The sequence below is a fragment of the Lissotriton helveticus genome, chromosome 4_1 (assembly GCF_964261635.1).
Source record: "Lissotriton helveticus chromosome 4_1, aLisHel1.1, whole genome shotgun sequence".
In the NCBI taxonomy this organism is placed as follows: domain Eukaryota; kingdom Metazoa; phylum Chordata; class Amphibia; order Caudata; family Salamandridae; genus Lissotriton; species Lissotriton helveticus.
Genome location: NC_136063.1, coordinates 626,548,313 through 626,572,962, shown reverse-complemented (window position 1 = coordinate 626,572,962; position 24,650 = coordinate 626,548,313). Strand labels below are relative to the sequence as shown.

Here is a 24,650-nt window from a genome sequence, read left to right as displayed (position 1 = left end):
CACATCGCCTGAAATGACTTTAAATGCCTTCTCTGTTGTGGTTCAAAGAGTTGGTCAAATGTTAACTATACCAGCGAAGGGTCAGCCTGATTACCAACCCAGATGGTTTGATCAAGCATGTTCAAAGGCCGGGCGAAATCTTAAAAAGGCACTAAAGACTAATCCAAGAGACTTCGCCCTCATTAAGATCTTGAGAGCCAAATACAAAGCATCTATGGCAGCCCGGAAAAGAGAAATTAAAGCACGCACCTGGGAGTCTCCCATTTTAGTTTAATCTTTAAAAGTGATGAGCCACAAACGGAATTTGATTTTAAAACCTCTGAGGAAGCCCGGTTGTGCTTTACAGCTGGGGAGATAGAGTAAGGGATCCAGGGTCTAACCTGCAATAAGGCTCCTGGCCCTGATGGCCTCCCTCCTGATTTATTCAAATCCAATACCCACTTATGGGCTCCTGTTCTTACTGCAGTAATAAATGCTGGAGCACTAATCGGTTGCCCTAAATCTTGGGGGTCCTCAACTATAGTGCCTGTTTTCAAGAAGGGCGAACGAAACAGTGCAGTGTGTTATAGACCTATATCCCTGATTAATTCAGCTGCCAAGGTGGTGGGGAGTATAATTTTAAATAGACTGGTAGCATGGGCAAATGATAACAATATAATGTCGCCAACACAATACGGATTCAGACCAGGCCACTCAACGGTAACCCAATGTCTGAATCTGTATTTAATAAATGGTAAATATACTATGGCCAGAAAAGGGTCCATCCACATGGCCTTTATGGACTTATCGTCCGCCTTTGATTGCGTTGACAGAAGTAGGCTTTGGGAGGTCCTGCAAAAAATGGGGGTAGCGCAAAATTTAATTAATTTTCTGGCTGACCTTCATTCGGACACAAGAGCGAATGTCCGTTTTACCCATGATATGAAAGTAACCAGGGATTTTAGGATAAATCGGGGAGTCAGACAGGGGTATATTTTAGCCCTGTTTCTTTTTAATCTTTATATTAATGAACTGGAGGAGCATTTATTAAAAACAGGTACAGACTTTCCATACATAGGAAGAAAGGGCGTGCCCGTCCTGCTATATGCGGACGACGCCGTCCTAATTTCTAGAACTGCAATTGGCCTTCAAATCTTGTTAGATTCCTTCTTTGTTTTCATGAACTCTCGAGGCCTGAGCATCAACAATTCGAAATCTTTTGTCATGATGACAGGCTCAGGTCCCAGAAAGTTATACCCTCACTCAGTCAATGGTGAAAAAATACCGAGGACCAAGACCTTCTCGTACCTTGGTGTTCTTTTTGACCACAAACTAACATGGGCACCAGCGGTGCAAAAGAAGAAGGGTGAGGTAGTGCGGGCAAATGCAGCAATAACAGACTTTGCAAGGAAAATGGGAAATAGCCGAGTGGCTGCCGTGTTGAAGCTATATCAAGCTAAAAGCACGGCTGTCGCTTGTTACGGGAGCGAAATCTGGGGTTTTGTTCCCCTAGACGATCTTGAGGTTATTGAAAATAACTTCTTAAAACAAGTGCTAAGGGTCCCAAGGGGCACGGCAAATTTCTCCGTCCACGAAGAAGTGGGCATGCCCTATCAAGCGATAGAATAGCTGCAAATCCTCTGCTGTGCTGGCTAAATAGCTGGCTGAATACTGATATACCCCTCACCAGAAATATTCTACACGAAGCACTATTGTGGGATGGGAGGTTCAAGATCCCTTGGATAAGTTATATCAGAAGATGTCTTCTAGAAATGGGCCGGCTAGATCTCTTCCTAGCTCCAGAGACAATAACTCAACCTGATGTAATCTATGTAAAGAATACCTTTATGTCATCTAGGTACCTAGCTAGGGAGGAGAGAGAGCTTAAGAAAAGCAGTGTAAGGTTGCATGTTCTGACAAAAACCTGTATATATATGGAACCCTACCTATCTTGGCCCATGTCTGGTTTCGAACGTTTTTTGTTGACAAGGTTTCGTTTTGACCTGTTTCACCTATTGTTAGCTGTACCAAGTGGGGCCCATAGAGGCCAAGTGTTGCCAGCTTGCGGCTGCGACAATAAGTCTCCGCAAGATCTGGCACACTTCTTATTCATTTGCTCTTATTATATAGTTCCTCGTAAATTGTTTTTAAAACCTCTCCTTATGAAGCTGAATTTTGCACAAATCGGACCAGCACTTTATTACCTTCAAATGCTAAACTGTGACTGCACCATGTTTGTATGTAGCTTTTTAAAACTAGCACTCAAGTTTAGGAAAAGTATGGAAGGTTAATTAATTATGCTACTGATCGGTATATCTTTTTTATCTAAACTGTATATATATACTTTTATAATTAGTTATCGCGCTTGTGCCCGCTGCTTTTGGTAACACTCTTTTTATAATTATACCTTGTGTCAAATGTTAATATTATGAAATGTACTTTTATGATTGTCAAATGCAAACAATCGAATAAAGATATTTGACTTGACTTGACTAAGTAGTATATCATCTGCATATAAATAAGTTTTAGAGTGTCTGATTGGGAGTGGAACACCTGTGATGTCATCAGTTTGTCGGAAAGTAGCAGCTAATGGCTCCATTGCTAAAAGGAAAAGAAGGGATAAAGGGCAGCCTTGATGTGTTCCCCTCCGAATCAGAAATGCATCAGACAAGAAGCCACCACAGATCACTTGGCAGAAGGATTGTCATATAATAAACATGCTTTGGTTATAAATTGATCAAGCGCGTCAAGTGAAAGGGCTGATGCATCATCTGGAAGGTGTTTAACAGACCACAGTGTATGGGCTAACGTACGGAGATGATTCCGAGAGAAGCACCCTGGGACAAAGGATGTATGACGTTACAACGTAGGCTATTACAACGCTTGCCTTTACAACGCGGTTTTTACATCGCAATCCATTACAACGCATAGCGCTTTGGGGTGCTGGATAGTGAATAGTTTAATTTACTATTCCAACTCCAGTCCCCGTGGACATTAGGGAAGGTGTTGGATAGTAAATTAAACTTATTCCCTATCCTAGAGCGCCCCCCAGTGCAATGCATTGTAATGGTTTGCGTTGTAATGACCGCGTTGTAATGGGAGTGCGTTGTAAAAGTTTCGTTGTAACTGTTGTTCACCTGGAACAAATCCTACTTGAGTGTCATGTATTAGGGAAGGTACAACTTTACGGAGGCAGGATGCTAGGATGCTGCCCAATATTTTAATATCTCAGTTTAATAACGAGATGGGAATATAACTACAGCATAGCAAAGGATCTTTACCAGGTTTGGGTAGCACAGCGATAACTGCTTTGTTAGAGAGAGGCCCCAGTGAAGATTCATTATCCGCTTCTTGAAATACAGCATGTAATGTATCAATGACATTGTGTTCTGTCCATCTATAGAATTCAGCAGGGAATCCATCTTCCCCAGGAGCTTTGTGGTAGGGTAGGGTAGCAATGGCTCTGGAAATCTTGTCTTTGGTAATGTCAACTTCAAGTAAAGCTCTACCATCATAAGAGAGACGGGGAAGGTCCACCTTTGTAAGAAAAGTAGATATCTTATCCAAATATATTTGATTGCCTGGGGTATAAAGGGATTGGTAGAAAGAGGCAAATTCATTGACAATATCTTGAGGTCTTGTGAGTATATCACCTTGTGCTGATCGAATAGCCGGAATAGCCATGGATGCCTCTCTTTGATGCCATTGTGCAGCTAACAATCTCCCTGCCCTTTCCCCCTGTTCATAATGTCGCCCCTTCATTCTCTGCAGAGCATCTTCGGCGTTAGATTTAAAAAGGCTGTTTAAGGCCATACATGCTTGCTCTAGTGATTTGCGATTCTGCAAAGTTGGAGTTGATGTGTACAGGCGAGCATAAGATTGAATATCACGCTCTAGTTCTGTTTGCCATGCATATTCTGGGGTTAATCCCAAGCATGTAGTATTGCTCCAGGGTTTAATAATGCCCTGGGGGTTTATGTGTTGGCCTATGAGCTTTTTATTCACAGGCGTGTTTTTTCGGCTTACGTGTATGTTCTCACTATTTAGACTAGTAACTCCATGGCTGTTGAATGAACTCATGTTTCAACTTTTGGGTGTTCCTCACCCCCCCTTTTTCTTAGTCCTGTTGTCTAAGCTGTTCTGTATCTTCTTGAAGTTCCCTAGTTACTTTGGGACTGCTCTTGATGCATGGCTCCTTAATTCAATATTTACACAAATTATTGGTTTTACAGTTAGCCTCTTTTGTTTTTTCTTAAAACTTCCTATCTTTCCTCAACTGAGTATCCATCCCTCTCCCTGAAGAGCAGCATGCTTGAAATGCTTTGGGGATTTTCATTTCAACTGTATTGTAACTAAATTGAGATCAAGAATTACCTTATGCTTATCCACAGGGGAATTGCCAAGAGTACTGAATCAATAGGAACTATATTTGTTTCATCCTATCATAACTGACAGTGATGCCTGGCCCTCAAAACCCCAAGGGATGGGGGGGGGAGGCGGAGAATTGAGTATTTGCAGGACTTATTTGTCACAGTTAGGACCAGTACTGGGTGGCAGTAGGCATGCTTTTAATTATACAAAGCATATAAAGTGAACACAAATCTCAACCGAAAACAACTTTTACAAAGCAGTCATTACAACGCACTACCTTTACAACGCAGTCAATACAACACAACATCCTTTACATCGCATGCCATTACAACGCACCCATTACATCGTATGTCACTACAAAGCAGGTCATTACAACTCATGTCACTACAACCCATACCATTACAATGCAGTATAAGGTAAGTAATGGGGAATAGTACTTTTTAGCCCTACACTATCCAACACTTACTCTACTGTTGCACCCACTGGAGTGGGGATAGTATTTTTATCCCTACACTATCCAACACTTACCTTACTGTTTCCCTAAAAGTAATGTGCGTTGTAATGGTATGCATTGTAATGGTATGCGTTGTAGTGGAATGCGTTGTAAATGTAGTTTCTAAAAATGCGTTGTGATGGCATGCGATGTAAAATTATGCGCTGTAATGGATGTTGCGATGCAAAAAACTGTGTTGTAAAGGCATGCATTGTAAATGTTTGCGTTGTAACATCATACATTTGTCTCAACGAACTCAGGATGTGCTCCAAAACCGAAGGGGCTCATTCATTCTTGTCTAAATTTTTCTGCTTGTTCTTCAGCTTTCCATTAGTTTTAGCACCCCACAGGAATAGCGATAATTTCTGTAAATGGGAAATCTTATAGCTTATTAAAATTAGCAAGCATAAAAGATTTATGGTCTAATAATGGAGGCTGCAGTTGACATCACAGGAGAAGGTGCACCTAAGAAAAAGGTAACACATTTGTAATATCTTTTAAGAAAGGAAACTAATCGGTGTTTCTATGCATCTATATTAATATAGTATCACAAGTTCGGACGGATACCTGTAGATGTGTTCTTTTCTAATAATTACATATACTGATATGATGAATTGTTTGCACAAGTCACTTTTGAACCCTGTATATTGTGATGTACTTGTTTTGTGTGCTTTTATGGGTACCGTTGTACCCGAATAAATTTGATTTGACTGACTTGACTGACTGTAGAGCTTCTAATAGCATTAAAACTATCACTGAGTAGACTCAGCAAGTACTTTGAATCTAAGTAGTAAGTAATTTTGAATAAATACGCTCTTGACCTAGTTCTATTAGTACTAGAATGACTGGCAGATATATTAAGGGAGCCTGAACTTGAAAGAGAAGGCACCCAGACACAACTAAGTAAGTACTAGAAGAATAGCTAAAAATCCTTGAGGACCCAATAAGAAATGAGAAACATATATTCAGACAATAAAACAGTGAGAGACCAATACATTCCGAGGAGACACTTATGATTATTAAAACAACGAGGTATGTTTATTGGCAGATACCCGTACTAAAAGAAGTGCGTTACATAAGGAAAAATCCTCAATTGATGATACCGGCGGGTCAAGAGAAAGTACTGCGCAAAGTGGGGTGTTTAAATATCACTGAGCAAAAGATTCCAAATGCAGTTCAGAAGAAATTTATCAAGCACTCAGTCACAATTACTCTAACAAATGATGATGCAAGTGACAACGCTAATACAGCTACCAACACACGCTCCCTATTTTCTAAAAGCCCATTGTTGTTTTGACTTCAGACAATTTTCTGGGCAAATGGACTCAATATTATGTACTTTTTTAAACCATAGTAGACTCTTTTATTAGAGCTGTTTATTTTTTTGGAGCCTCTGATTTCATCACTCAATAAACAGTGAGCTATATTGCCAGAAGCCCCCCCTTCTTTCTATTTTTCCAATTCAATATTTGTCATTTTATCAGCACTATTTTACAGCGATTGAACAACGATGAGGCACTCCAGATAAAGAAGAGTTGAATATTAACAGCAAGGCTTTCGAACAAAAGGATCAGAACAGGTGGCAGGTGGTGCACATAGAGATTTCACGAATGAAAGAAGCATTTTTCATGTTTTGAAAACATGTTTTCTTCAAAGCTCTTAGGCCCACATGCATCAAGCATTTTTGTAGTCGCAAACCGTGCGATTCCTTAAAATCGGCCGTTTGCGAATGCAAAAGTGCTGTTTGGGATGCATCATGCCATTTTAGAAGTCGCATCTTTTTTACGATTTCTAAAATTGCGTTAGCATATAAGAAATCACAATTTACGCGATTTCTTAAATGCTATGAATCATGACAGAAAAATGTGCGATTTTTAAAATTGGAAGTGCAAATTACCACGAAGTTCAACTTCGTGGTAAATTGCGAAATTGTGTAAAAATGCACAAAAATGCATTTTTTAAACTGTTAAGCTACAGACACACATGTCCTTAGGACATGTGTGTATGTAACTTATGCTGAAAAGTACATTTCATGGGTTCAGGGGGGGGTCATTTTGACCCCCCTCTCCACCCTTGAAATGCATTGATGAATTGCAATTGCACATTGTGAATTCGCAATTCCCATTCATTCCTATGGGCATTTTGGCCCATAGGAATGAATGGGAATTGTGAATTCGCAATTGAAAATTTGCATTTTTTTTGCAAATCGGTAAAAATAGCGATTTTTACCGAATTGCAAAAAAAAAAAAATATATTCATGCATAGGCTTTTGCGAATTCTAAATTGCGAATCGTTATTTTTCGCAATTTAGAACTCGCAAAAGCCGATATTGATGCATGTGGGCCTTAGTGCCATATGAACAAAAAAAACAATGAGTGAAACTAGACATCATGTTGTAACATGAAATTTAATTTTCGGAAAATTAAAGAGCAGGTACTTCCAAATGAAAAAAGCATCATCTAAAGATACGCATTACAAACAGCAACAAACTTCGGCAAAGCCTGACATTTTTTGCCGAAGTTGTGCAAATGTTATTTAATTTAAAGTATACATTTAAGGTAATGTAAAAGTGCAGCCATTTAAAGGTGGTACACCTATGTTTACAAATTAAAAGTAAAAAACGACCGATGATTAAAATTAATTTTAAAAAATCATTATATGAAGGCAGAAATGAAAGAAGAAGTTGGCCCACCAGCCTTGACACTAAAACTGACTACTTTCTATGCGAATGTTCATATCTGCACAAGATAAATGTCATTGCTTACAATGAAGATACCCAATACTGGAAGTGGCCTGTCTCATTGTCCCATGCAGTATACTGCACTGGGAAGAAGAAAAACGAGACTGACACTTGACAGACCAATGAATGAATTAGGCTGACCAAAAGCTCCCTTATCTATATATTAATGTGAATCTCTACCAAAACACGCGACCGAAATATGGGATCTGTTCATATCTAAACTCCCTGATATCAGGTTTTTTAGGTTCTTTTTTTGTAAATTAGAGCTTTGCATTGTGGGTTTTTGTGTACTTTTATAATTTTAATTAATCGAATAAAGTGTTTTTGACTGACTGACTGACAATTGAAACCTGAATAAAACCCAGCTCTACTCCGGCGATTGCAGTGGCTATCCCGGAGGGTTATCGGATCCAAAAGTTGAATAGATCATCCAAGGCGGGGGCATATCTATAATCCATAAAGACTACATCAAAGTCGCCATAGTAGACCAATTTAGCAATGAAACACTGGAAATATTAGTTTTTAGAATTGATCTGCTCTCCCAACATAGCTGGAAAGGTGCCCTGGTCTACCGGCCTCCGGGTCCCCTTTCTAACTTCTCGCTCCAACTCATGGATCGCATTTCTACCAGAAACTATTTGCTCCTAGGTGATTTTTAATGTCCATAGTAAGAACACCACAAACCAAGATACCTCTACTTTCCTGGCAGACTTAACGTCACTGGAATTAAGTAAGATCAACACTAGCTCCACCCATATAGCTGGACATATGCTGGATATTATCCTCAACAAATCCCCCAATATCATCTGTGGAGCTACTTCTCCACTAACCTGGACAGACCACTCACTAATAGAGTTTCACATTAAGGGCCCTGGGATGCCCAATAACTCCCACTCTAAGTCATCTAGGTGGCACAGACAGTGGCACAAACTCACGCCGGAGCATTTTCAAGATATCTTTCCTAGCCAGCAGAATCTTGACCCAGACAACGTTGAGGAATGCCTGGCCGGTTTTAATTCTACTATTAAAGCCACTATAGACCATCTAGAGTGCTGAAGCATTATTCCACCATAGCTAGATGCCCCCAGACAGCATGGTTTTCCCTTAACCTCCGGACAGAAAAGTGCCGCTGTAAAAATTTGGAACAACACTGGAGCCATTCGCACGATTCTCAGGATAAAGAAAGATTTAAACTTGCACTGGCCCAATACCATAAAAATATTAAAATTGCTCACAGAACCCACATAGCGATGCAACTTGAACAGGCAGGGAATGCACCCAAAATTCTTTATCATATCTTAAAAACGTTCACCAATTTCAAGGCATACAATAAGGAAGAAACACCCTCTCAAGCACTGTGCGACAAATTAGTAATACACTTCACTGAGAAAATGTAATTGATTTACAACAAAATTACTCCAGCCGGAAGTCCTTGGACTGACTCCACAGTAAGCCATCCTCTGAGCATAGATAATGCACATAGATTAGACAAATTCAGGACACTTAAGCCCGAGGATTTCGAGGGGCTACTGGAAAACTTAAAATCCGGCTCCCGAATGGACATCATTCCAGCCAAGACCACCACACTGCTCGCCAAACAACTTGCTGCCCGTATTTGTTCTATCCTGAACTGTTCGATAGAAAAAGGTCTCCTCCCTTTAGAATGGAAAGCAGCACCAATTATATCCATGTGTAAAAAATGTAAAGCCCCTATGGAGGATTTATCCAACTATCGCCCCATTTCATTACTACCTCTCCTGAGCAAGGTTCTAGAAAAACACATTAATAAACACCTGTCTGATTTTGACGAAGTTTCAAACTGTTTTGATTCATCCCAGTCGGGCTTCCGACCCAGGCATAGTACGGACACTGCGCTGATTGCGATCACTGACAACATTAGAATGTCACTGGACAACGGACAAGTGGTAGTTCTGGTGTTGCTTGATTTATTGGCAGCTTTCAACATGATTTCCCACCAGATTCTGCTCAAGAGACTTAGGGGAAATCGGCCTCCAAGGGAGTGCTCTGCAATGGCCGACAAGTTTTCTGTCAGACAGAACTCAAACCATAAATCTAGGCCCTTTCCATTCAAAGACGACTAAACTGACTAAGGGAGTATCGCAGGGCTCTTGCTTGAGCCCAACCTTATTTAACATACATGTTGCTCCCTTACCTGGATTACTAAAGAAATTAGGATTTGTTCCTATGTCTTATGCTGATGATACTCAGCTACTACTCTCCTTTGAAGAATCCAAATGCTCAGTCAAATTTCTCAGATGGGATGATGACCATTGCAGGCTGCATGCGAGACAACTTCCTCCAGCTTAATGTGGGTAAACAGAGATCAAGTTGTTTGGGAGGCATCACCGAGATGGTCCCCTGGGTGGTGGCCATGGGAACTGGGTACTACACTGACACCAAAAACAGTGGTAAAAAATATGGTTGTCCGTCTGGAGCAGAAGCTGCCTATGAAGGAACACGCCACATCTATCACTGTAAAGAACAAACGATAGTGCAGCGGAATTAATCTGACTGAAAACATTTTTTTAGAACCGGCAGGAAACGTAAATGAATCCTACAGGGGAGAACTTATTCTCTTTGAACCATTTATCTTGTTAAAGAAACACTCACACCGAACTGAGATCTAGATGCTTTATCTCTATTCTTATATTAGTAAAAAAACACGCATCAAATATCTACATTCACATACACAGAAGTGATACAAAATAATAATAATACAACAGTTATATACATACACATTCAACTTATCTTCTGTCTTCCAGACAGAGTCCTTCTTGCCCAAAATTTCTTAGAGGGCTGCGATAAACAATTCTTTAAAATCACTATGGTTCGCAACCCATATCACCAAGATCACGCTCATCTCAACACCAATTGGGGGAGTAATGCATTTAAACCCCTCTCTAATTTACATGGCATTGCAGATTTCTCTTTTATCAGAGTGAAAGTTGTCTGGGCTTCTATCATCTATCAGTTCGAGGTGTTTCAGCCCATTTATTCAGGGCCACATCTATCACTGTGTCATGTTTTCATGTGCTTTGTCTCATTCAGAAGGTCTTTCTCTTTTTGCCTCTAACTACGCGGACAAAACTGATCCAAGCATTAGTGTTAAGCAGCCTGGACTACAGCAATGCCCTGCTGATCACAGCAAATTAAGTATATTTAAACAGGCTGCAGGCAGTCCAGAATACCGCAGCTTGCCTGGTATCTAATGCCCCTCCTCGAACAGCCTCCTGCCGCCTACTGCAACAGCTTCACTGGCTGCCAGTGCAGATGCAGATTAGGTTCAAGAACTGTTGCATGGTGCACAAATCTCTGAACCGCAAAGGCCCCAATTACCTTGCAGAGAAACTAGCAAAATATTGCCGCCTAGGTTCCCTCCATTTGGGTTCCAAATCTTTCCTAGTGGCTGCCCGCTATAAAAAAAACACGCCTAGGTGGTAAAGCCTTTTTCCACCTGGCACCATCTTGCTGGAATGCTCTCCCGGTACAACTGCGACAATGCTCAGATCACCTAAAGTTTAGAAGGCTTCTGAAAAACGTACTATTTTAACCTGTTCCATGTATGTAGCTGGCTACAGCAATCCATTAGCGCAGAGATACCACTTGGAGGGTGATTCAGGCGCTTTCAACTAAATAAAAATACGATAAAATGTATTATGAATTTTCGGAAATGATGAGTCTGCCAAGAAAGCCAAAGATGTCTCTCGGCCAGACCTAACAAATGTATTGAGTCAAAATGTTAAATAGGAGGGATTCATATCAAGAATTCTGTGCATAATAATGATGAACAGTACTCAAGTTTAAGTCAGATGTCAGTCCGTGTCTTGGTTGCGAGAGATATCTTATTCAACTTTCTTAAACATGTCACCAATCTAGTAGCCAGATTGTGCCTGCAAAAGGTTAAGACCCTCATTATAACTGACCTCTGAATTCTGATGGAGAAGGCAAGACTAGTTACTGGTTCCATCAGAATCATGATATCCACAGGAGCACCACAGGTGTGGTATCAATGGAGACTTTGACTGCTAACAAAATGGGAAATTACTAGGCTAATCAGACCAAGAACTACCGATTCCTCAGTAATTCCTAATTTCTCATGAGATCCTCAGGGTTACACCTGTAGTTCCAATAAGCTTCACCCCTTTGAGTTACCAATTCTCCTAGTGGATTTAACAGGATTAATCCAGACCAGTCATTATGAGGGCCTGTGAGCACGGATCTGAGGTAGTTTGCTTCCATATGCAAGGCATGTTCAAATTCAAACATAAGTGACTCCTACAAACTAGACAGCCATAATAATTACGTTATTCAGTGCACATGTAAAATGCATTGCCCAATGACACAATCAACACAGCATTCAAATTCAATTGTGCATGCTGTATTGGTAAATGCCTGTATTTGTGAGATGAAACCCCTCAAAGCAAGCCACATTAGCCCAGCACACTTCAATGGTGTATTGGTGGGTGCTGTATCAGAGGGTGCCCATGAAAGAGGATGCATACTGCAGGGCAGATTCACTTTTCATTTATGCAATGAAGCAAGGCAACCAGGAAGGGCTAAAATAACCCTAATCTGCACCAGGAATTCCTTTGGTATATATAAAAAGGATATGGAGTATATATTTCGGAGACATCAAAATTATCAATCACTAAACGATCTGGTTTTGTTAAGGTGTCACTTCTCTTTTTGACCCTTGGCTGGGTAGCCATTTCAGAAAACGTACCAAAACCAGACATTTCTGAAAGCTAAACACCCTGGGGGCTCCAGGGAGGTGGGTCTTGCATGGGACGCCCAATGTATTCTTACCTAGAGTCCTCTTCAAACCTCCCTAGATGGCCATAGAGCTGAAGACCAAAAACACAGGTAACCCCTTGCAAAACCAGGTTCTTTTGTGATAGATAATTTTGACGTCTCTACAAGTGAGGTAGCATATTTATCAGGAGACCTGGGGGAATGCTAGGTGGTAGGAAATCTATGCTGGCCCGGTGATGCCACAACTTTCCCGAACAGAAATGAGAGAAAAATGTAATTTTTGTTTTTCTGAATTTGAGGTTTGCAGGGGATTCTGGATAAGAAAAAGTGGCTGACCCACGCAAGACACACCTCCCTGAACTTCCCCGGGTGACTAGTTTTCAGAAATATCTGGGTTTTATAGTTTTTCCTAGATGGCTGCAGAGCCCCGGACCAAAAATGCAAGTGACCCCCTTGCAAAACCAGGTCATTTTGTGATGGATAATTTTGATGTCTCCACAATAGCTTTTGGGCCCTTCTCTGTTGCGGGCACTAGATCTACCCACACAAGTGAAGTACCAATTTTATGGGGTGACTTGGGGGAAAGCTGGAAGTTTGTGGCTCCCTGCAAATTCCAGAATTTTCCATCATAGAAATGATAGGGAAATGTGTTTTCTTAGTAAAATTTGAGGTTTTCAAGGGATTCTGGGTAGCAGGACCTGGTGAGATCCACACAAGTTACCCTATCCTGATTCCCCGACGTATTTTCAAACATGTACAGGTATGCTAGGTTTCCCCAGTTGTCAGCTGACCTAGGGCCCAAAATCCAAAGCTAAAATCCACATTGCAAAAAAATGGTCTGCTTTCAGTGGAAAAATGTGATGTGTCCACATTCCGTTTTGGGCGATTTTCTGCTGCGGGAACTAGGCCTACCTACACAAGCGAGGTACCATTTTCATCGAGAGACTTGGGAGAATGATGGGTGGGTGGATGTTTGCGGCTTCCCACTGATTTCGTAACTTTCCATCACAGACATGTGAGGAAAATGTGTTTTTGTAGACACATTCTGAGGGTAACAGAACCTAGTGAGAGCCACACAAGGCACCCATCCTGTATTCCCCTAGGTGTGTAGTTTTCAAAAAAGTACAGGTGTGCTAGATTTCCCTAGGTGCCAGCTGAGCTAGGGCCCAAAATGCACAGCTAGCCACATTGCTAAAAAAGGGTCAGTTTTCAGTTGGAATACAAAATAGTGAACAAGTGTTACTACCTTTTGTCTTTCTCTGCAGTTGCGCCTTCCAAATGTAAGACAGTGTGTAAGAAAGAAGTCATTTTGAGAAGTACCATCTAATTCACATGTTAGTATGGGTTCCCACACATTCAGAGATGTGCAAATAACCACTGCTTCTAAACTCCATATCTTCTACTCATTCTGGAAATACATACGTTTCCTTTATACCTATTGTTCCCTCTTTATATTTTACCAAATGAATTGCTGTATGCCCGGTACACATTGAAAAACCATTTCAAGGTGCAGCTCAGTTATTGGCTCTGTGTACCACGGGTTCTTGTGACTCTACAAGCCCTGAATATCCCCGCAACCAGAAGGGTCCAGTGGACGTAACAGTATATTGCTTTTGAAAATCTGCCATAGTTAGAGATGAAAATAAAGACACAAATGGCAGTTTTTTTCAAATTTCAATTTTTTTTTATTTCAACTGTTACTTGTTGTAGGAAAACCTTAATGGATCTACACAGATGACCACTCCAGTCAGAATGTTGTCTACTTTTCAGAAATGTATAGCTTTCTGCAATTCACAATGGGTTTCACACCTGTTTCCACCACTAAATGGAAGGAGATTGATAGCACAAAAATTGGTCTCTCTCACAGTAAAATACTAAAATACTTTAGAACAATTGTGTTTTCTGGTTCAAAACCTTCTTTTGTGCCATTTGCAGGAAAATAAAACAGACACTTTGTTCTGCAACACTTTTTTTGCATTTGGCCAGCCAAACAGTCATGCACACTTAGGGCTTGATTCCGATGTCATTAGGAAGCCTCCAGACAGGTTCTGGAACGTGCAAATCTGATTCAGAGCCTATGTTTCCGACTGAATCATCCCTCATTTCGAACAACCAAGTACGATGTGAAGATCTAATCTGATTCGACCGAATCGTTACTGAACCCGGGCCTGTCTGTCCGACTCGTTTGTTGTTGAATCGTCTGGGGAATGGACCCGGATTCCGAACGTGCAAGTATGATGAATGATTTGGACGATTCGGACAGCCGTTATGATTCCTTCTGCCCGGATCAAAAAGGCTCCTGGAATTGGTCTTTGGGGGCCCATAGCAGGCCCCTCCTTAACCGGGGACCTCTGATTCGTGCCAGGAGGGGTATCCATGGGTCCCCCCTTTCAGACCATGCACAGTGTGGCAGGCACCAAGGGGTGCCTGCCACAGGCTGCATGATGATCCCCAACCACCCCTTTTGTCAATGGGAGCCTGTGTACATGTTCAGTACACAGGCTCCAATTGAAGTCAATGGGAGTCCAACCGATTGTATAGGGATGCATTCAAATGCATCATACTTGTTCGGTGGGACTGCCTTGACCCAAATCGCATGGACAGGATTCCGGATATGAGTCGTTCGGTTTGATTTCCACATAAGATCAGAATCGGTCCCTTAGGAGGATGTCACCACTCCTCCCCCCTGCGCAGCCTAACCCCGCCCCACAAAACTGCCCCAACACAGAAAAATAAAATGATAATAACATCTTGTTATTAGCATTTTATTTTTCCTTTTTTGCCATGCTGAAAGGCAGTGAGGCAATGCTCCTCCGCCTTAGCGGAGGAGCCGCCCCTGAATATTGCTATGTTGATGCACATAACAATAATTCAATATCTATCTTACTTATTTGTCAAATGATAAAAATAAATTGCTTTTGTTTCTTGAGTGAGCAGTAAATTGGCAGGGAGTTAATGAATTTTATCTGCGCAGGAATCTCATCTGGAACTTGGTGAGTGTCCAGCAGAAGGAACAGGCAAACAACGTGACAGCAACTGAAGGGAAAGCGACTAGAGAGGTTGTGTTACTGCGTAGGGCTTTAAACACCAAAGAAAGATAGGAATTTTCATACATAACATATGCCCAGCACTGTCACTTAAAATTATGTTGGTTGACAAATCCTAGTTGTACAATGAATACAGAGTAGTAAACCGATGCACTGCAGTTGTCTCACTGTGCCGTAAATAGTCTTACCTCCATGGGGAAAGCTTTGAAGTTAACTGTGTGCTCGGAGCCACGCTGGTTTTCTCTACCCCAGTGAAATCGTACTTCGTGCAATTCAAATTCATGACCACGAGGCAATGGGCCACCTAGTAAAACTAGAAAAAAACAAGTTATTAGTGGTGGTTCTCCCATACACATGCTGAGACTATGACAACAACATCTAAATTGAGCTAAGTGATGGCATTGCTCTTGATCATTAGGCTGGGCAAACATATTTTTACCACGCATATGCCTTTACCAAGTATGCCTTTGCAACAAAATGGTAAGTGTATACACAGACAGACAGACAGACAGACAATAGACAGACAGATAGATAGATAGATAGATAGATAGATAGATAGATAGATAGATAGATAGATAGATAGACAGATAGATAGATAGATAGATAGATGATAGATAGATAGATAGATAGATAGATAGATAGATAGATAGATAGATAGATAGATAGATAGATAGATAGATAGATAGATAGATAGATAGATAGATAGATAGATAAATAGTTATTGTAAGTAGGTAGTTACAGTTAGGACCCAGTTTCCATGGGAAAAGCAATGTTTGTTGTGCTAATAATGTTGGCGCCGTTTGACGAATCTTCACAAATGTTTAAAACTAATATGAAGCTCACTTAAGCTGCTACCTTGAAAGTGATCCATCAAGCATGGGTCGAGAACCAGGTTTTTTTTTTTTAAAAAGAGCGTTTTCTCCATGTTAATTCCCATAGGACCTGTAGATATGGCTGCAGCCCGAACTGCTGAGTGAAAATACACCAAATTTGGGAAGTAAGTAATTGTTGGTTCAGGGATGTGCCTTTTTCATGATTTGGTGGAAATCCGTTCAGTAGTTGTGGAGAAACTAAAATAATTTTCCAGTTGTATATATATATATATATATATATATATATAAGGGCGCGATGGATCCGTGACCCCTCACAATCTCATGCTGAGATCTGATTGGTGCCACCACTTCAAACCAGGAAGTGCTGGCAACCATCTGGTGTCTCTTTTTTTTAAAGAAAAGGGGGCAGGGTTGAAACACCCTGATCCCTAGGCCTCTTGGGGGGGGGTGTCCCCCAGGGAACCCAGGGCCAAAAATGTCTAAGAGGTCTTTAGAAGCCACCTCTATGCAAATGCACCTCATGGTGCACTAATGGTTGAGGGATCAAGTCCACTTTACTCCTGAGAGACTGTGGGGATCAAGAAGCCCTCCTGTAAGTCCTACACAGTGGGATTCCCAATTGCTGGTCAGAGGCCCACTACCTTTCTCCACCACTCTGCAAATGCCATGACTACTTTAAAAAGCAGAAATTCGCTGAAAAAAATAAAAAGTAACAGGAAGGGTATAGTTAGGAATTAGCATTTAAAACACCTTAGAAATTCACTGAAAAAAACAAAGATTTCAAGGATGTTATCGTTAGGAAATGGAATTAAAACAAACCTTAGAAATTCACTTAAAAAACCACAGGTTACAGAGACTTTATAGATAGGCTCAGGTTTCATTCGTACAAAACCATTGAAATTCAGCAGTTGTAGTTGGCTGAGCTAACTATAACTTGCACCCCTGCAATGCACTGCTTATGACCTCACATATTATGTCACTCATGACATGGTCAGTGACATTACTGATGAAAGCTCAAATGACATCACTGATGACATCATCCAGAAAATCACTAACACGCTCACTCACACCCCCATAGAACCTTTCAGAAACCCACTCCCACACAATTCACAAGCCCTTTAACAGACCCATACCAGTACATGCACACACACTCACTAATTCATAAATCTACACACACATCAACTCACTCATCTATACAGCCACTTATCACCTATTCACTCACTAATATAGATACTGACATATCCTCTCATACGCCCATACAGCCACTCACACAGTAAATCAGTCACCCATAGAGCTATTCACACACCTTCTCACTCATCTGTACAGTCAATCAGACAGCTTTTTATTCACCATAGAGATACGCACACCCGCTTACTTATGCATACAGGGCCAAATGTATCAAAGGGTTTTACCCATTCTGTGTCTATGGGAAAATATGTTCATACATATGGCCCACAGATACCAAGATGTACTCACTCACCTATACAGTTACTAACACAGGCACACAATGACCCATGCAGCCCCTTTCACATTTACTCACTCAACCATGCAGTCACTTGTATACTGCATCACTCACCTATACTGCCTTCCACATACCCAGTTACTCACCCATTTACCACTGACACATGCAATCACTAACCCATACAGCCACTGACTCACCCACTCACTCATCCATACAGACAGTCATACACCCCCTCACTGACCCACACAGACACCTGGACACCCATACAGTTACTCAGACAACCAATCACTCACCTATACAGCCACTCATATACCCACTCACACACCGATACAGCCACTTTGACACCAACTGACTGACTGATACAGACATTCACACAACTAGTCACTCACCCATACATTCACTGAGACACCTAGTCACGCTCTTATACATTCAGTCATACAGCCACTGAATCATCCATACAGGCACTCATACAGCCACAGATTCACCAGTACACCTTGGTATATATATTTAACACTCATAAACTGTTGAAAACACTCACAGTCACTGGATGATGTCATCAGTGATGTAATTTGAGATGCCATCAGTGATGTCATGCCCCTGACCTTGTCATGAGTGATGTAATATGTGAGGTGATAAGCCGTGCATATAAATATATATATATATATTCACTGAAAAAAACCTTAGGTTTTAGACATGTTATAGTTAGAAATTAGCATTAAAAAAACTTAGAAATTCACTGAAATAAACATAGGTTTTAGGGGTGTTATAGTTAGCTGGACATTTCACTCGTAAAAAACCATTGAAATTCCTCCATTATAGTTAGTTGTACTAACTAAAATTCGCACACCCATAATCCACTGCTGATGATGTCACATATTACATCATTCATGACATGGTCAGTGACATCACTGATGACATCACTGATGACATCACTGATGACATAATCCCGTGAATGTGGTTTGGTTCGATATTTAAATAAGTATTATATATATAGCAATCTGCTTTGAAGACTGAGTGGATGTATAAGTGTCTGCATCGAGGATTTAGTAAGTTTAAGTAAGTTTAAGTTTAAAATATTTATTAAGCGCAACATACACCTAAACGGTTTCTTGGCGCTAAAGTCGAAGACAACCCACTGAGCGGGGACAGTCACTGAGGCAGCGACTGGAAACAGGACAAACCTAGGGAAAAGCCTGAGGGAATAAAAAGGTCTTCAAGGCTTTGCGGAAAGCGGAGTAGTCAGTGAGGGACCTAAGGTAAAAAGGGAGAGAGTTCCAAAACAAGGGGGCAAGAAAGGAAAATTTCGAGCCACCCTGCTTCTTTTTCCGGAAGCGGGGCACAACTAGGAGGAGTTGGGCTGAGGATCGGAGGTCTCTGCCAGGGACATAGGCCTTGATGGCCGATGATATGAATAGGGGGGCCAGGCCAGTCCTGGCCTGGAACACCACGCAGCCTAGTTTAAACAAGGCACGTTCCCGCACCGGGAGCCAGTGAAGGGTATTCAGGAGAGGGGAGGAGTGGTGGAATTTGGGGAGACCAAAGGCAAGACGGGCAGCCTGGTTTTGCACTAATTGCAATTTACGAAGGCTGTACTGAGGGATACCATTATACAGAATGTTCCCGTAGTCCAGGCGGGACAGGACCAGTGCGGACATAATTAGCTTGAGTGCAGGGAAGGAAAAGAAGCGGGAAATAGAGCGAATGGTGCGGAGAGTAAGGAAACAAGAAGAAACCACAGAGCCAATCTGGGAGTGCATGGTGAGTTGATTGTTGAGCTTGATACCAAGAGTCTTGACAGAGGAAACCGGAGTGGGAGGGGAACCAAAGGAGGGGGGCCAGAAGAGTGAATTCCAGGGACTGGAGCAACCACCCGTCACCACAAGTTCCGTTTTATCGGGATTGAGTTTCAGGTGGTTGAGGTTCATCCAGTCCCTGATGAAAGATAGAGTAGATTGGAAATTAGAAATAGAGTCAGAATTAGAGGAGAGATTGAAGATGAGCTGGAGGTCATCGGCATAATTAAATACCGAGACCTCCAGGTGCTGTAGAGAAAAGATGAGCGGAGCGATGTAAAGATTAAAGAGTAAAGGAGAAAGAGAAGAACCCTGGGGGACACCGCACTGGACCTGGCAGGGGGTAGCTGAAAACTCCCCAAGATGGACCGCCTGGGTCCGGTCCCTCAGAAAGGACGAGAGCCAGATGAGGGCTGATCCTCCTACGCCCGCCGCCTTGACACGGGAAAGCAAGATGGAATGGTCCACCGTGTCAAAGGCGGCGGACAAGTCAAGAAGGACCAGCGCCTGAGGTCTACCGGAGTCCATACCCTCTCTGAGGGTGTCAGATACTGACACCAACACTGACTCGGTTGAGTGCCTTGGCCGAAAACCCGCCTGACAAGGGGCCAACCTCCCATTCTCCTCGGCGAAAGCGCTGAGTGCAGATGTCACATGCCGCTCCAGCACCTTCGCCAAAAAAGGGAGAAGGGAGATGGGGCGATAGTTAGCCATCACAGCAGGGTCGGCTCCCGGCTTCTTCAAGATGGGAACAATAGAAGCGGCTTTCAACGAAGGAGTAACAACCCCTCGGGCTAGTGAATCGTTAAGGAAGCCCAGAGGGGGCGACGGGCAGGCAGTGTAAATCTGCCGTAGAATATGAGCCGGGCAGATATCAGATGGGGAACCGGACTTCATTTTAGGGAGAAGGGACAAGAAGAGTTCTTCAGAAAGTGGAGGAAAGGAAGTAAAGGAGGCTGGGGAGGGGTGAAGGAGGGGGTCAACAAAAGAGGGAGAAGGCGGAGGGATATTGGATTTGATAGTCGTGATTTTATCGACAAAGTACAGGTTCAATGAATCGCAGAGGTTCTGGGAGGGGGGGCGCTTGAGTGTGGTCCGGTCCGAGAACGCCAAATCGTGAGTGATGGTAAAAATCTCCTTAGGTTGATTCTCGGCCGCTAAGATTTTCGCCGAGAAATATGCTTTCTTGGCCTCAATGATTTTTCGCTTATAGGTCCCCAGGAGGTGAACGTAGTGGGTCCTGGTGTTCAGAGAGTAATCCAGTCTCCACTTGCGTTCAGCCCTTCGAACGGTTAGCTTCAATTCCTTCAGCTCGATGTTGAACCACCGATTGGCGTCTTTAGGGCGCCTAATCGAGGTACGCCGGAGAGGAGCTAAACAATCGCTTCCCTCCGTGAGCCATGAATCAATGGCTGAGGCTTGGGCTGCGGAATCTAGTCCTGATAGCAGGGGAAGAGAGGCCAGGAGTGCGGTCGAGAGGTCAGGCAAGTTGACCTTACCCCAGTTACGGGCCCAGGAATTTTTGATGTACATAGGGGACTTAGCTACTAAAAGACTAAGGGAAAACGAAATGATAAAGTGATCGGACCAAGTGCAAGGGGCAATCACCAGCGTGGAGAGGGTACAGTTATTTAGTAGCACTGTGATTGACTGTCTAAGTGACTAATTTAAAGTGTCTCACTAAATATATGGGATAGTGATTAAACTGTGTGAATATCTGTATCACTCTATCTCTTGTTTTGTAACCTACTACATAAGTTGGTTACTAGCTATGTGAAAGTCTAAATTAGTTATTAATTAGTTAAGTGAATATGTGGATGGGATAGTGAATGTGTGTGTGGTTGGGTGGGAGGTGTGTGACTGTCCAAAGATGTGTAAATAGTTGATTTAGTAGGTATATGAGGTTAAGACTGTATGTGGAAACAGTTGTTTGGGTGCGTGAATCTCTTCATGGGTGTGGTGATGAGTAAATATATTTCTCAATTAAACATGTCCAACAAAGTAGAAATATAAAAGGCAGTGTATGTGACAGTTGTATGTAAATAAGTACACATAAGACTCAGTGATTGTATGAGTGACTGTATCGAAAACTGTATACTTGTAATAGTGATTTTATAACACACTAAGTATGAGTTACTATCTATATGAATTAATAAAGTGGTGTTTTTATAAGTATGTAGCTTAGTAAATGTAAGTATGATCAATTGTTTGCATAAGTGAGTAGGATGACTGCATACGTGAATAAGATGTGTGCTGGTGTGTAATGTCGATGTAGGTGTATAAGTATATTTAATAGTGTTCTATTGATCTTTGCTAGCATGTATGAGTGAATATATAGGTAAGTGTTTAGATGTGTGTGTAGATGTAGGAATCACTGAGTGGGTTTTTAGAAACTTGTACTGGCGTGTCAATGGTTTCAAATATGGTACTCCATATTTTATAATGAGTGTTGAAAGGTTATACTAGTGTATGATGAAATGTATCAGATTGTCACGTGGATGATGTAATCAGTGATATCATTTGAGATGTCACCCATGATGTCATCAGTGATGTCACTGACCATGTCATGAATGATGTAATATGTGACATCATCAGCAGTGGATTGCGGGTGCACGAGTGTACTAACTATACTGGAGGAATTTCATTGGTTTTGTACGAGAGAAATGTCCAGCTAACTATAACACCCCTAAAACCTATGTTTTTTTCACTGAATTTCTAAGGTTTTTTAAATGCTAATGCCTAACTATAACATGTCTGAAACCTATGGTTTTTCAGTGAATTCCAAAGGTTTTTTAAATGCTAATTCCTAACTATAACATGTCTGAAACCTATGATTTTTTCCGTGAATTTCAAAGGTTTTGTAAATGACAATTTTTATTTACATTATACATTACATTACAAAATATACTTTCTCAGAATGAATTACTTTAGTTTAAATACTTTGCAAATAGGCAATAGACTTTTAAGTACAGTAGTTACAGTTGTTGCAATGGGCAACACAATTTCAAACACGATGCAACATTGAGCTCAATGGGAATTTCTAGTTAAATGCAATTAGTTACTTTATGGATTACTTTTCTAACCACAGGACTGGATCCGTGATTCAGTCCTGGGACATCTCCTGTAAACAGTTGAGTAAAAGCATTTTGGTTACAGTAGTGATTTTTAAGGAATATTATTGTATTTTAAAAGTTGACAGAAACTTTTTCACATAGAACCACCAATGTTATCCTATGGGAGGAAATTCACTTAGCAGGTAAGTAGTGTTATTGTTACTTTTTCTTATTCAGTGGTGGATCCTGGATCCAACACTGGTGCATCTCCTGTAAACAGTTGAAAGTTTAAGTCATACAGGCAATTTTTAAGGAATATTTGTACTTTGTGAAAATCGACACTGAAACTTTTCTGGTGAAAACCAGACAATGGATTCCTATGGAAGGAAATACAAGTTACTGGTAAGTACGGTTCGAATTACTTTTCAGGGTCAGTGCTGGGCTAAAAGATGCAGCACTAGGTTCTCTCCTGATAGCAGGTGAGTAAATCGGAATTCGTTGTTCGGCTAATTTTAGGTGAATATTTTAAAGTTCCAAAACTCCACAGAATTTCCAAGTGAAACCAGTCAATGTTAGCCTATGGAAGGAAATTCAAGTTACTGGTAAGTATGGTTAGAATTACTTTTCAGGATCTGTACTGGGCTCAAAGATGCGGCACTAAGGTCGCTCCTGATAACAGGTGAGTACATTGGAATTCATAGTTCAACTGATTTTAGAGGAATATTTATAAGTTTCAAAAATCGACACTTAGAATCTTTTTCAGTAAAAAGCAGTGGAGTTTACTGGAAGCACCTTGTGGGCTAGTTGTCCCCCAGGGTCCCTCAGGATTGAAGGGGAATTATTTCCCCAACCTAAAACGCACCACATGGCGTGTTTGCCCACGTCACCTCGGGCCCGACGCCTCCCTTCACAACTGTGTAAACGTGCCCTTTGGCCGTTCTAAGTTGGGAGATTAATTCCCTTTAATCCTGAGGGTCCCTAGGGTCAAACTAGCCCACTAGGTACCTCATATAAGCGCCACAGAGCTGCATTGCAGAGAGGTGTAAAAAGGGGCATGGCCTCTGAACACCTCTCTGCAACGCAGCCCCCTGGCGTATACTGGAGGTTCCTGGTGGGCTAGTTGGCCCCCAGGGATCCCAGTATTCAAGGGGAATTCTTTCCCTGTCTGCAAACGACCCAGGGGGTGCGTTTGCAGAGTGATGCTGGTAGGGGATGGGACCTCCGGCACGATGCTGGTCTTTTTTTTCCTTTTTTTTAAGAGGGGGGGGGGCTATGTGGCCCTCCTTCTTTTCCAATTTTACTGGCCCTGGGTACCCCATCCCCTAGGGATTCACCCCTATTTTTTATATTAAAAATTTGGAAGTGTGCCGTGTGGCCCCCTCCCAAAGCCATAATTGGCCCCGGGGACCCCATCCCCTGGGGCATGGCCATTTTCTTTGTTTTAATTTAAATGGAGGGGGCTGCGTGGACCCCATCCTGAGGCCAATTATGGCCCCAGGGACCCCATCCCCTGGGGCCGGCCTTTCCAATATTTTTTTTTAATATTAATATTTTTAATGGTGGAGGGGGTCCACGTAGCCCCCCTCCCGGGCCACTTATGACCCCAGGGACCCCGTCCCCCGGGGCCTTGGGGACAGTGGGGGGGTCCCTAATCCCCCCACGGTCCTGCCGGCTCCCCGCCTCCTGTGGGAGCCGGCATCGCTTTTCCACATGAGAAGCTGCTAAGATGCAGCTCCCCCTGTAGAAAAGCAATTTGGTTTGAATTTTGAAAGAAAGAGCAGGTTTCCCTACTCTCTCTCTCAAAACTCAAACCAAGTTGGCCACAGGGCTCCTGCCCTGCCATAACAAACTACAGTGTCCCGGGGGTGGGCACCCTGGGACACTGCTGGAGCTGGCCCTGGGGGGTGGTAGTCCCCCGGGCCATGACAAGGCTCCAGGAGGGAGGCCGAGCGGCCCCCCTCCCACAATATACAAAGCCTCGGGGGTGGTGGTCCCCATGGCTCGGGAGTTCTTCACAGACCCCCCAATTTAAATATTCAAAGCCCCGGGGAGGTGGCAGTCCCCGGGGCATGTGGGGGAGCTTGAGCCTCCCCACAGGGTATTTTG

The 24,650-nt window shown here is 42.2% G+C and overlaps 1 protein-coding gene across 1 annotated transcript in view; it reads right to left on the bottom strand.

Moving 5' to 3' along the window:
• The window catches only part of CA8 (carbonic anhydrase 8 (inactive)), a 698,424-nt gene that overhangs the window by 340,600 nt on the left and 333,174 nt on the right, over positions 1-24,650 (bottom strand). The window contains exon 3 of the mRNA XM_078685647.1: positions 15,592-15,716. Within this exon, the coding sequence (XP_078541773.1) occupies positions 15,592-15,716 (125 nt within the window). The remainder of the gene's footprint in view (positions 1-15,591; positions 15,717-24,650) is intronic.